The sequence below is a fragment of the Myotis lucifugus genome, unplaced genomic scaffold (assembly GCF_000147115.1).
Source record: "Myotis lucifugus unplaced genomic scaffold, Myoluc2.0 scaffold_172, whole genome shotgun sequence".
NCBI lineage: Eukaryota > Metazoa > Chordata > Mammalia > Chiroptera > Vespertilionidae > Myotis > Myotis lucifugus.
In genome coordinates this window covers 2681913-2696054 of record NW_005871220.1, presented here as the reverse complement: position 1 = coordinate 2696054, position 14142 = coordinate 2681913, and the positions used below count along the sequence as shown (strand labels likewise).

General features: G+C 47.8%; 1 protein-coding gene across 1 annotated transcript in view; it reads right to left on the bottom strand.

The window, feature by feature from the left end:
- The window catches only part of TENM2 (teneurin transmembrane protein 2), an 881884-nt gene that overhangs the window by 131472 nt on the left and 736270 nt on the right, over positions 1 to 14142 (bottom strand). The window contains 1 exon segment of the mRNA XM_023760070.1: positions 1380 to 1574. Coding sequence (XP_023615838.1) covers positions 1380 to 1574 — 195 coding nt within the window.

Sequence of the window (14142 nt, the reverse complement as noted above, 5' to 3'; positions counted from 1 at the left end):
ACAACCAGGGATACCACGTTCTAGAAGGGCACACACAGAGCAGGGCGGCTGGAGGCAGCTGGGCTGAGTTCCCTTGCCTTACAGGTACCACAGGGGTTCCCAACACCTTGGCACCGACTAACTCTTCTGAAAGAACTAAGCAGAGTCCCCAGGACTAGTCAGAGTAGCTTCTGAGCACTTCAGAGAAGGGCTCTTTCTCCTGGTCTCTGTTCAAGTTATGTAAGACTGGAGTCGGTTTATGACACCCCCTGACATTTACCCACAGTGTTCGAGGCCACTTCCCCGTGTGCCCTAGTGAGCTCTTGGTTAGTACCTGCCAGCCCTCCCGCCGCACACCCACCACTGTCCCCGCACCCTGTGATGGTAGGCAACCAGGACGACTTCCCCTACAGGGTGATTCTAAGTGACAGGGACACCAATGGTCTTTCGGGCCTGACTGCTTTCTAGTGGTATTCCTTTTCAGAGGTATTTGCACAGACATACACTAGTATATGGGTCTCAGGTTACCAGGAACAGTAACAACAAACAGCTTTGGGGAAGACTGGAAGATTGGGCGCGGGGATTAAGCATTCTGTTTCTTCTTTTCCGGATAGGTTTAGGGAGTCCCAATGCAGAGCTCTTTAAATAAAGCAAAAGAAAAGAGGGAGGAAGACAGGGGAAGGGGAAGGAAGAAAAGAGGCAGGAAGGGGAGGAGGAAAGACAGTGGAAAAGAGAAGACAGAAAGACAAAGGCAGAGGAAGCAATTTAAAGAGGGGGAAAAAGGGCGAAAGCGAAAAAGAGCGAATTAACATGAAGAAAAACCACACATCCCTTCCAGAACCATTCCACAAGCCTTCTGTCTTCTACTACTTAAAAGTCCATCTAACTGTGCTGCACACCTGAAACGAATACAAAGTAATCCTGAATGTAAAATATGATGGAAAAACAAAGCTTCAAGTTTTGTTTTGTTAAATCCTCCCCCAAGGATATTTTTCCATTGATTTTTAGAGAGTGGAAGAGAGAGCGAAAAACAGAGAAATATCAAATATCGATTGGTTGCCTCCTGCACGCGCCCTGGGCCCCGGGCAAGGAGGAGCCTGCAACTGAGGTACGTGCCCTTGACTGGAACGAAACCTGGGATCCTTCTGTCCACAGGCCAACGCTCTATCCACTGAGCCAAACCGGCTAGGGCAAACTTTGAGTTCTTAAAAATAAAGAAGTCCATAGAGCCAAAGAGTTTGAAGTTTTCTGTGCAAAATGTTGAAGTTGCCTTTGCAGAGCGTGGAGCCTGGGACTGGGCTGGTGAGCCAAGGTCTGGGCTTGCACACTCCCAGCCCCCCATCCCCCGCCTGCCGCCCCCCCCCCACTAGCCCAGCCCGGCCCCGCCCCACGGAGCTCACCTTCCTCACAGTGCTCCCCTTTGTAGCCCGCGGAGCAGACGCAGGTCCCATCAATGCAGGAGCCGTGGCCCCCGCAGGAGGGGTCGATGCATTGATTCATGGGCACATCGCACTCGGCGCCCTTCCAGCCGCTGTAGCACTGGCATGTCCCTTTGGAGTACTGTCCGTTCCCGCTGCACAGCACAGGGCAGGCGGCTGCAAAACCAGAGACAGAGCACCAGGTCACGGGGGCCAGCGCCTGAAGGGCCTGGTCGGTCTCGGGAGGCGGAGCCTGCCTGGCGTTTCAGCTGAGCTTGCCATACAGGGAAGTACAGAGGCATCTTCAAATGATCAGTAACCATCACCACCACCAGTACCACCAGCACCGCAAAAATGCTACTGACAGCAGCAGTCACTGCCAATTCAATGCTTATTATGTGCCAGGCTGGGCGCAGAATGCTTTATGTGCAATTACTCTTACCATCATCCTCGTCATCATAATCCCTCTACAAGGCGGAAGCTAGATTCACAGGTTTGACAGGTGAGGCTCAGAGTCAGGTGGCCCAAGTCACCGAACCCATGAGCGGGTTGGAAGCCAGGTTGGCTCGACTTGAAGCTGTGCCCCTCGCTAAGCTGTATGGACTCTCATGCTGCTGTTGTTGGTTTGGGGGTTGAGAACCCGCTTTGGTTATTCTTCTTCCCCCCACACCCTCCCCCCATTAGTTGATTCCTATTGCTATTATGTTCCCTAGAAAGGAAGGGGGATGGGCCACAGTTGTGCCACCATCTCTCTACGCCTCAGTTTCCTTGTCTAGACCATGAAGAAATAACTGCAGCTAGCTCCAAGTCGGTGGAGTGTAATCAAGTATAAGGATGAGTGTGCCTGGCCTATTACAGAAACGGGAAAGAGGAGGGCGGGTGGGAGCTGTGGTGTCGTGAGCAGTTCCTGTCTCAGCCGGGACCCTCTGCATCTGTTGATGGGAAGAAAGCTGAAAGCCAGCAGGGACTGTCTGGTAGGAGATTTTCCACAGTTTTCACCCATTTGGCCTCAGTTGTACCAATTCTGCCCTTTTAGAGATGGAGAGTGGGATTGCAGTGGTCGCCTTCAGGCTTTGAACGTCTCACCTCCGGATCGGTTTATAAAGAATCTAAATTTCCAACCTGGCTTCCCCGTGAGTCTAAAATGGGGACACGGCTCTGGGCTATGGACCTGGCATTCAGAGACCTTCAGAAATGACCGACAGAGATGTCGTACTATGTCCTGGTTTCCCTGGGATTTGCAATGCAAAGGATCCAAGAATTCAACATGTGCTGAATGTCTCCCCATCCCACGAAGCGATTGTACATCTGATCAGATCATTCCCTAGTCAACGGCCCCGCCCGCTCTATCAACCCCTCTTACTGTCATGTTTCTGTTTAGGTTTTACAGTAATTAGCTTTCCTCTGCGAGTGTCTGATTTCTCAAAGACATCGTAAACTGTGCGAAGACAGGACCTGGTTTATCGCGGCTGATTTCCTCCTGGTGCTGCACTCATCAATGTTGACTTGATTAAGGAAATCTTTCTCCTATGTTCTGATAATCAGGGATTCCCACGTGGGAAGGTTATGGGCAGGCACCGCATAGCCATAAATGAAAGATGTGGACAGACCAATGTCTGCAGCGAACCCCTTCCCTTTTTCTGGGGAACTGACCGAAAACAAAAACATCTGAGCAGCTGACATATGACCGAGGGTATATTCTACCAAGAGGTGGAAGAGGATCGAAAAAAAGGAGCAAATAATTATTGTCTTTATTCCTTGATAAAAGCCAGTTCGGATTATTTTCTTTATTCCTATTGAAATGGGTTCTCTTCTGCCTACACTCTAAGCGGTGAAAAAAAACTAGGATTGTCTAGAAGGTAAGAATGGATTTTATTTAAAATCAGGTGCCTAGGAAATCAAATTTAAAAGGTGACCTATTTAAATTACTCAGGGAAAAAAAAAGGAAGATAGGCAGGTCAGAGAGTTCTCCCCAGTCTAAATGCAGCCTTCCTTCAGTATGTTTGCAGCATGCTCACCGGGAGTGTGGTAAAAAATGCAAAACACTGTGATGTTCTCTGGAAAGTGGGGCACTCGTGGCTCGGCTGATGTCACGTTAAAAAGCAGAAGGCCGGTCAAAGAGGAGTGAAGCTCTCTAGTAATCCATTGCCATCAGGGCAGAGAGTGCAAATGCCAGATGAGCGCCCCCTAGTGGTCACTCAGTTGACCTGCATGGAGAGGGCCTTGGGTAACATTCATGCTCAGACATTACGGTATGGAAGGCTCAGCCTAGACCTCTTTTCAGAGGCTGGATGTGAAATGGAAACCCCCTGTAGTAATAACTCTTCTCATACTTTTACTATCATGAAATCCATATGATTTTTTAAATATCAGGTTACAGGACAGACAATTCTGACTTAACACCTTGCCCAATAATAATATGGAACAGAAGTGGCAAGAGCAAGGGTTTGGGTGCTAGAAAGAACTGGGTACAAGACCTAGCCCATCACTTACTGTGGGATTTTGGCAAGATTACTGCACTTCTCTGAGACCCAATTTTCCCTGAAAAAAAATCGTCGCTCAGAGTTGATGAAGTGGTAAGTGAGATCGTGTGCTCAAGGACTCAAAACAGTAGCTGTCACCTGGTTTGCCATGAACGGGTGTTTTCTCATGAATTTCAACCCGTATTTCCAAACGGAATTCAAGGGTTAATAGCATGAAAAATGTCGTAGTTCTCAAATGTGCGTACACACACACACACACACACGCACACATACACCCCCACCCCCACACCCACCACCACAGAAGAGCATCAGAGAGCTCTCATCTGTTCCTTCCCCAGTCTTCCCTGGCTGTGGGCAGTAGGCGGTTCCGGAATCACGTGCAGAGTGTTTTATGTCCCCCACCCCTCTCTCCTCTTCCTAAAGGCTTTCAGGAGCAGAACATCGTGCATTTGAGCTTCTACTTAAAATTAATTAAAATGTTTGTACAAAGTGACTATTCCTGTTTCACTAAATCTGGTAAATGGAAGCTCTAAGGCTCCTGTAGAAGACAAATAAATTACCGTTGTCACTGACGACTGACAAGTTAACAGGCCAATGACAAAAAAATGACACAATTTAGATGCACCTAAATGGTGTAAAGCTCATTTTAATGATCAAGCTAGAGATTACTTTCCTTCCACCAAAGTTCTTTGTAAGGGATGAGATGAGTTATCAGTGTTATTGACTTGGTGGGAAGTAACAGGACAAGCCACTCGTGTCTGCTGTTTTAAGTAAGGCAAGTCCTGTCTACTTGGAGTTGCAGTAGAGAGAATATCTGAAGGAAAGTAGCAATGGTTGAAGAGGCTTAATCATACAGGCAGAGGGAATTTCAAATAATGTCTCTTCTAAAAATGGCTTGAAATCTGATTGAAAACCCATTTGGAAAAGAGACTTGAAAATATTTGAACCTAGTACACCAGCTAAATTGTCAAAATAGCACTAACAATTGGTTGCCTTGCATCCCAGTTAGTGAATAATATTCATGAATAACCTAATAGGTGTTAGTAGCTGGGTTAGATGGGAGGGAAAAATGAGGAGAAATGAAGATGCATTGATTCCCCTGAAGCAATTGAGGATGTAATGTTTGGGTCACGGAGGTGATGCAAACGGAGTTCAGTGTCATTGAAGCCAAAACGGTGTCCCACTGTCTTTCCAGACTGGACCTCGCTGGGCGCTGAGCAAAACAGTGTTAGTAAAGCGAGTCTCACTTCTTGCGAGGCTCCTGCTATTGGCAACCCATTTGGTAGACAATCAAGTTGACCTCTACTGTATGCTACACTCAAAATTAATTCCAGATACATTAAAGATGTAACTAGAAAAAACCCTACAGAACTATTAGAAAAAATATTAAAGCTAATTTTATTTTCCTGGGAAGGGGGATATGTAAGGAAGACATACATTCTAGAAACTAAGAAGGAAAAGGAGAAAGATCAGAGCTGATTACATGAATTTTAGATCTTCTGTATGACGAAGAACCAAAATTAAGAGATGAACGACACCAGGAAGAAATACATTTTAATGCATTTTACAGAATAAAGTTTGATATCTGAAATACACAAAGGGTGTTTTCTAATCAATAAAAAGGCAGAGGAATGAAAACCCGGGTAGAGGACATATAAACATAAACATAATAAGCCAATAAAAGTATGAAAAGACACGAAGTTTCACTAGGAATTAAGTATAGATAAAATAAATAATGACAGAGAATCCTTGGCTTATCAGATTGGGAAAAAAAAGGAAACAGTTGAAAGATCGTGTGCTCAAGGACTCAAAACAGTAGCTGTCATCTGGTTTGCCATGAATGGGTGTTTTCTCATGAATTTCAACCCGTATTTCCAAATGGAATTCAAGGGTTGTCTTGGCCGAGGGAATTGCTCTGTGAAACACAGCTGGTGGGGGCACAGTTTGCCACCGTCTGGATAGCTCCCTGGCTCAATGCACCCCAGAGAGAAGCCTGTTGACCTCAGTGCCTCGGTTTTCCCTCCCTCTTAAATGGGCACAGCAGTAAAGACTTCTTGTGCAGGAAGAGTGAAGAAGCTAGAAAGCAGAACTAAGGAATGATGACGCAATTACAAATGCGAAGATCACCAGCCATTCTGATCACGATGGGCACCTCCGACCCGAATGGCCCCCCACTCGGACACTCAGACACTCTAGCGTCTCCTCCATCTCTAGCTGGTCTCAGCGGGGGCAAGATCCAGCAGGACCCCGTGAAGAGAGGAAAGCAAAGGGCGCCTCTGACAGACAGGGGCAGAGCGCAGGTGCACCGGCTTCCTCGCTCCCGTTGTGTCAAATGGCACATTCATAAGCGGAAAGCGACTCAGGAAAGAATTTCTAGAAGGACAAAAACCTCATCAGGTGTGTCAGATGTATGACAGTCAGGAGCCACGTGGGGAAAGAAGCACATGCTGACTTAAGCGCGGAAGTATAGACGCTTTAATTAATCCGGGGTGAATTTAATTGCTTTAGTTAAGTGGAAATCGGGTTAAAAATGATGCAGAGCATGCTGGGGTGTGTTAAAAACATGACATATGAGTTGGATGAATCGATAAATTAAAAGTGCACAGATGTTTTAATTAAACCCAGGGAAGTTAACGAAGATCGCAAGAGACTTTTAAGCCTATGATTAATTCAATTCATTTAAAATACCTGTAGAGATACGGGGACGCCTCCACTTCGAGAGTTATAAAAGTTCTCAATCGATAAGTGCTTAAGTGGTTTTTAAAAAAGTCTTAAGGTGTTTTTCCTTGTGTGTGTGCGCGCATGTGACTGAACCGCATTAATTACATAATGAATATTTAAATTCTTCAGCGCATACAGTAAGCTTTTTCTGCAGCTCCAGTCCAGGCTGAAGTAGCTTTTCATTCTTATTGCGATTCAAGCATCGAGATGAGTTTGCAAATTATTGGTGTCCACACGCATGGAAGTTTCCAGAAGACATGGAGGGTCTGTTTATTCACTGCTGTCAGGCTGCCCGAATTTTTTTTTTTTTTTTTTACTCCTCACCTGAGGATATGTTTATTGATTTTAGAGAGAGAGGAAGAGAGAGGGAAACATCAATGGGGATCCCTACCCACAGCCTTTTGGTGTACAGGAAGATGCTCCAATCCAGCGGAGCCAACCTGCCAGGGCCCCCTTCGCTTTTCCTCAGCGGTGTGATGACAGACACTTTATGCTCAGCCTTGATTTTTTAATCTTTCAAATGGGATGAGAATCCTGGGATTCCCACCCCACAGTGTTTTTCTGAGGATGAAATGAAGTAATGTCTGTCCAGTACTACGCACTGTGCCTGGCACACAGTAATAAATCTATAGATAAGAGTCTATAGGTAAGATTTTGCTATCAGTGTTGTTATTAGGGGGAAATTGTTCAACTCAGCCCATTTAAAGAGACAGGACAGGGCGGAGCACCCTTTTTCCCATCAACCGTTCAGCCGGCCTCCTCTCTAAGGACCCCTTTACTTCCCACACGAAGGTTTTCCTAAGGCACCCAACTCGGCGTGCAGGTCGAGGATGTGTGTGCCTGGGCAAGTCACTGCTTCCTAAGGCTGCTCTGCGACGTACCTAGTAGTTTAAAAAGGAAAACAAAGTTTCCACCCCCAGAAGCAATTCAACTTGGGGGAGGGCTGCCTGATTTAAGCCCTGGGAAGTGAGTTCTGTTTGGTAATGGGAGAAGCATGAGCCACGCCGTCAGCGGCAGGTTTTAGAGGTTGCAGGCCTGGGCCCACATCGGGGCAGCAGATAAAGGGCCCTGTGACATGGGGGTGGCAGCAGGTCTCCATCTGGAGGTGCTTGAGGAGAGCAGTGACAGGTCCTGAGAGCCTCGGAGGATGCTGGAGGTGGAGGAATGCCATCTGGGGCCAAGTGGACAGGGCAGAGACTGTGAAGACAGAGCATAAATGGCAGAGCATGTCGGAGGTCCGTAGACGACGGGATGTGGGAGGTGATGGGACATACCTGGCTGAGGGGGGTGAGGGGACAGACGAGTTCAGAGCAGTAGGCTCTGAAGGTAGACAGGCCTCCTTTCAAATGCTGGCTCTGCACTTGCTACCTAGTAAACCCTAGTCTCCGCTCCTGAAAATGTCTTGGGCTCCGACCTAAATCCTAGTGGGCGGCCACACAAAAACTGCCTGCGAAGCACATCTTCCTTCTGTCTCACATCCCCCGAGGTTAACCTCAGGGCTGGGCTGGCATCAGGGGTCCTGGCCAGAGGCCTGGTTTGAATCCTAACAAGACCATGTACTAGCTGAGGGATTTTTGTTGTTGTTAATCCTTACCTGAGGATATTTTTTCCATTGATTTTTAGGAAGAGTGGAAGAGAAGGGGAGAGGCAGAGAGACAGAAACATCGATGTGAGAGAGACACATCGATTGGTTGCCCCAACCTGGGTGGGAGCCTGCAACCAAGGTATATGCCCTTGACCAGAACCCAGGACCCTTCAGTCCACAGGCTGAGGCTCTATCCAAGAAGCCAAAGGGCCAGGGCCAGCTGAGGGATCTTGAGCAAGTCACTGAACCTCTCTGTGCTTCACTGTCCGATCTATGAAAGGGGTAATAGCCATTCATAAAACAGGGCTATTGATGATTAAATGACAGGTATGCAGTTGCTTCGTACAGAAGCTGGCACACAGTAGGAACTCAATAAACGTCAACAATGACGATGGTGATTATAATTTGAGTTGAGAGTTGGAGCCCTAAGAAGGACTGAGTAGTGGGTACATCTGCAGGTTAAGAGGAGGGAAATGGAAGATCCCTGGTCTCTGTTTTCAAGGCTCCACAGAAGCTGGGTAGGAGCCGAAACCAGCCTATAGGGAGAGTGAGAGGAGACTTTAGGTTCCCATGGTTGTGCCATTTCCGGGCCTCCCCCGACAGCTGCTCAGCAGCAGGAGTTGTCATTTCTAATAGCTACTCAATACGCAGTACCCAACGTGCACGGCTCTCTCTGGTGTGTTGAGTGTCTGCTGCCGGTTGGGGCCTCAAGTTCAGAACCAAATAGACCAGCCAAGGAGCCAGTGTCAAAGCACAGTCCTCGGAGGCCCTGGATCTCTTGGGAAATGCAAGGCGGCTTTTCCAACCACCCAAGGAAGCAGCGCAAGTCAATGAAAGACCTTCTAGTAAAAGTAAAATAAAAAGGAATCATAATTAAAGAGCATCGAGCCCGCAACAAATAGCATTAAAGTAATGAGAAAGCCGTGCAAGGGGAATAGTAATAACCAGACACAGTAGACGAAATAATAACTGGAATAATAAGCACAATTATAGGAGGACAGGAGAGGCACAAGTTACCAGGAAAGAAAGGCCATTTTTCCTTCAGCTCCGAATCGGAACAGATTGCTCACTGCATTGCACCAGCTATGAAATTCTACAGGGAAAGACACTATTCCGTGTAGTTCCTTTACACGCTTTCTCCATGGGACTCTGCACATTCCCCGATGCTCACTGGCTATTTTCTTAGATCCATACTTCATTGCTCCATAAATTTCCTCATCTTCTCCTTTGTAATGATCACAGCACTCAAAGCCCACATCACAGCATTTTGGGTTGAACTTGGACTTCCCACTTGCTTATCCTGTGCCTCCACCAGGGGGAGCTCTCAGGGGCAGGGCCATGGCCTTCCTGCTCACCATGGTCTTCCTGGCACTCGGCACAGAGCCTGGCTCATAGCAGGCACATATTAAGCATCTGTCAGATGCATGAGTAAGTTCAGTCCCTCCATGACTTGGAATAATGGGTAGGGACCCTCATGTATTCTTTCAGTGGGAGGGTCAGGTGCATTTTGACTTCTGGGCTGCTCGGGACCCCCAGCTTGGTGGGGGCTGTGGAAGAAAGCTTTGCAAATGCCTGCTGACTCCTCCATTCACTGCAAGGAAGTCTGCAGGCGCCTGATGCAGACTGGCAGGTTCATAAGAAGACAGGGAGCTGCCACCTGCACCGCGCATCCGAGGGCACGGGATGCGCAGCATGAGGTCAGGAGAGTAAATCCGCATTTCTGTCACTAGGACACATATCCTGTTGCTCAGATGTGACTGGGATCTCACTTGCTAACGTGGCAAATTCTTCCCCTGGCAGGAGGGCCTGAGTCTGCTGGTTGCCTGCAGCAGAAACTGGCAGAACTCAGGGCCTCCTGGCACAGCTGTCAGCGAAGGAGCAAAGGTGAAGGCGAATTTGTGAGGGAGGACCTTGGGCTCGGCCCTCCTGAGGGCTTTTATCCAGAAAGAAGGGGGATGATCGTGGGCCACTGCCAGGAGATGGCATCACCGCCCGGGTCACGGGAGACCCGAGACCAGCTGTCCTTCCTCCCTGCACTTGGTAGCACCATTACCTCACCCTGTCTGCTCCAGGTTACTTCCTGTTAACACTCAGGAGCTTCTTAGGCTCAAAAGTTGTTTGTGAGTGGCAGCCTGTGACAGCCACCAATAACCGTGCTGGACCAAGGGGGTAGGGCCTCCAGCGTCTCTGCTTTATGTGCAAGGGGAAGGGGGGTGGGCACAGGGAAGGTACACACACATACATACTGACACTCACACACAACCACATTTTACATTTTTTTCTTATTAAAAATCAGAACTGCATCTTTGATAGGTTTCACTGAGGAGGGCGCGGCACCTCAATAAAAATGCATAACCTCCATCAAGTCACAAGAAACCATCAGGTAGACCACACTGAGGGACGTGCTGCAAAATACCTGACAGCACCCTTCAAAACGGTCAAGGTGATGGGAGGCGCAGAAGACAGGAAAAGCCTGAGGAACCCTCAGAGCGGAGGGGACTCGGGAGACATGACCAGAAAAGGCAGTGTGGGATCTGGGCTGGAATAAAAGAGCAAAACTGGAAAAAAAAAAGTCTGAAAATTAGTCAATAGCATTGCATCAATGTTAATTTCCTGGTCTCAATAATAGGACTACGGTAATTTAAAATGTTGACATTAGGGGTGAACCCTATATAGAAACTCTGTGTACTGTTTTTGCAATTTGTCCACAAGGCTAAAATGATTTCAAATATAAAAAGCTGTAATCATTGGGCCCCGCCTGCATGGTTCAGTGGTTGAGTGTTGACCTACGAACCAGGAAGTCACAGTTTGATTCCCAGTCAGGGAAAATGCCTGGGTTGTAGGCTCAATCCCCAGTGTGGGGCATGCAGGAGGCAGCTGATTGATGATTTTTCTCTCATCACTGATGTTTCTATTTCTCTCTCCCTCTCCCTTTCTCTCTGAAATCAATAAGAAAAAAAAAAGATATATATACTAGAGGCCCGGTGCACAAAAATTTGTGCATTGGCGGGGGGGATGGGGGGGGATGTCCCTCAGCCCGACCTGTGCCCTCTCACAGTCTGGGACCCCTCGGGAGATAACCACCTGCTGGCTTAGGCCTGCTCCCTGGGTGGCAGATGGCAGGCCCGATCCCGCAGTGCCTGCCCCGCCGCCTCGGGTCACGCACATGGCAGGCCCGATCCCGGGGTTGGGGCGGGCAGCGGATGGCGCTGCCCCGCCCTGCCTGCAGTATGCAAATTTAACAGCCATCTTTATTGGGTTAATTTGCATACTCTTCTGATTGGCTGATGGGTGTAGTGAAGTACAGTCAATTAGCATCTTTGTCTTTTATTAGTGTAGATGCTATAAACATTGGGAAAGGTGGTTAAAATAGGATTTACTTGATGTTGATATAAAGACGAAAAAGTATGTATTAAGTACTCTGCACAATGCCCGGAACATATTTAGTACTTAACAATGATTCTTATCTATAATAATAAAAGCATAATATGCTAATAAGACCGGATGTCCTTCTGGATGACATTCCAGACAAAGCTGGGGCTGTGAGGGAAGCCTGGGTCCTGGGTGTCTGCCGGTGGCCTGAGGGAAGCCCGGGTCCCAGGTGCCAGAGGGAAGCTGGTGACGGCAGCCGGGGGAAGGAATGCCTACTCTTGCATGAATTTTGTGCATTGGGCCTCTAGTTTAGAAATGATTTGAAGTAGAGGCTTAACATAGCCAAGTAAGTCTGGCACTGATCATTCCATTCACCCACTAAAGGGGGGGTGTCCGTTTTTACGGGGCTCTCACATTACCATACAGGTGTAGTTGGTGGGTGGTGTTACTTTTCAGGAGCCAGGACTCAGGAGATGAGGGGTTAGAGGAGCAAGGATGGCTTCCCAGTGCTCAGGTCCACTTTGGCATCCTCGATAGGAAATCAGTGTGAGAAGCTGACTTGGATTGAATGCTGCTGAAAGGGTTACAGGTGGGATTAACATTTCCTACCAATTACATTGATTCCAGTGTTCTTTAAAAAAATTTTTGATTTGGACACTTCCTTTTTTTAAAAAAAAAATTTTGATTGATTTCAGAGAGAGGAAGAGGGAGGGAGAGAGAGAAAAAGATTAATGAGAGAGGAACAACGATTGGCTGCCTCCTACATACCCCCTACTGGGGATCGAGCCCACCATCTGAACATGTGCCCTGACCTGGAATTGAACCATGACCTCCCCCTGGTCATCGGTCGATGCTCAACCACTGAACTACACTGGCCGGACTGAACATTGTTCCTTTTAAGGTAAAATTTCCCATGTCAACATGCTGAGCTGACTTTAACAGCCTAGGGACCCTACCCGTTCACGAATTTCGTGCACCGGGCCTCTAGTGTTAAATAAATCATAATGCTGATGGCCCATGAATTTGGCAAAAAACATTAAGGTGGTCCATGAAAGGGCGCAGTTCGGGCAAGAAGGGCTTGGAATAAAGAAGAAAGTGCTGTTAATGCAAGAGCCGAAACTGGGTCCATTTCAGAAATACCATGGAAGGAACATCTTTGGGGCACAGAGAAGCTTCCTCCTAACACCGTTCAGCCAAGGATAAAGGGGGAAACAAGGAGAAAGCAATTTTATTCTTTAAACGCTTCAATCTTGTCAACCGTATGCATCAACAGCGAAATTAAAATGTCCGAGTTCAAAGGCTGATTTCAGGAACAGCTTCCGAGGATGCAGGAGTAACTACTCTTAACAGCCACTCAATATTCGTTTCGCAAGGATCAATTATACACCGCGGCTAATGCACACTCGGAGGGGCGCCCCGCCCCAGCACAGGTGGTGAATGCAAAACACACCGAGAGTCCTTTTAAGCAGCTAAATGCACACCCCATTACAGATCCATAATGCAGAGTGGCCGCTCGTCGGCAAATGGATTTAGAGCGGAGGGTTCTTAAATGGCCAGGGTACTTAGGCCTGAAAGGCCAGTTGCTGGATGTGCCGCCGGAACACACATGGTTTTGGGGATTAATAATGCATCGATGTGTGTCGGTGTTAATATACATTTACAGCTCACAGCCCGTGCAGCCGAGTGCTCAGCCCGTCTGCAGGCACACGTAAAAGGACCGCTCTGTCCTTGCCCCCATCAATGCCTTCACTCCCAGGAAAATTAGATTATGCAAGAAGAGCCATTCAAATGATACTGAGGTTTTCTCTCCTGTAAAGCCTTCGCCAGGAAAAGAATTCAGCACGGGGACTCGGCGCTCTGACCATCTTCCTCCATCAGGGCCCCTCGGAACCCGAGGTCCAGGCCTCACGGTCTGCGTGGGGATGTGTCCCCACGCCAATGGGCAGAGAGTGCTAAGGGGAAGAGCAGCCGAGAGAACCATCCGTGTCTTCGTGCTGTCTTTTCTTTTCTTTTCTTTTTGTATCTGACAAGTTAACCGAATCTTCCGCATTAATGGGTGCCATTTAGGAATGAGCCTTACACACATGTAGGCACAAAAAAGCCCCATTCACTCATCAGTCATCGTTCAGCAAGTCCTCGAAATATCATGAGTATGTGAAATAGGATTTTCCCCTGCACCTGCGGCGAGCATGGGAAGAGGGGTGGCACCATGGAGCATTACCAGAACAGCTACTAATCTCAGAACCTCAAGGAAGGATGGTCTTTAACTGAAGAGCACATACAAACAACGAAAAGGTTATGTAAGTAAATATTATGTAAGTAAATATAATGTGCATGAATTAAAAGGCGGTAAACAATAAACCCTTTGAGGGCTCACAGTGCGTTCTGCTAAGGGCGTGGGGTGTGTCACACCATGCTCACAACGAACTCAGGAAGGGGCTCCCCACTTTTCCAGAGGAGGAAGTCAAGATGCAGAGATGTTTGATCACTTGCTCAAGGTCACGGAGATACTTAATGGCAGAGCAAGGGCTCAGGCCCTCTCCACTACCGCTGTTCAGACTGGGAGATGACCTATTGGTGGGTG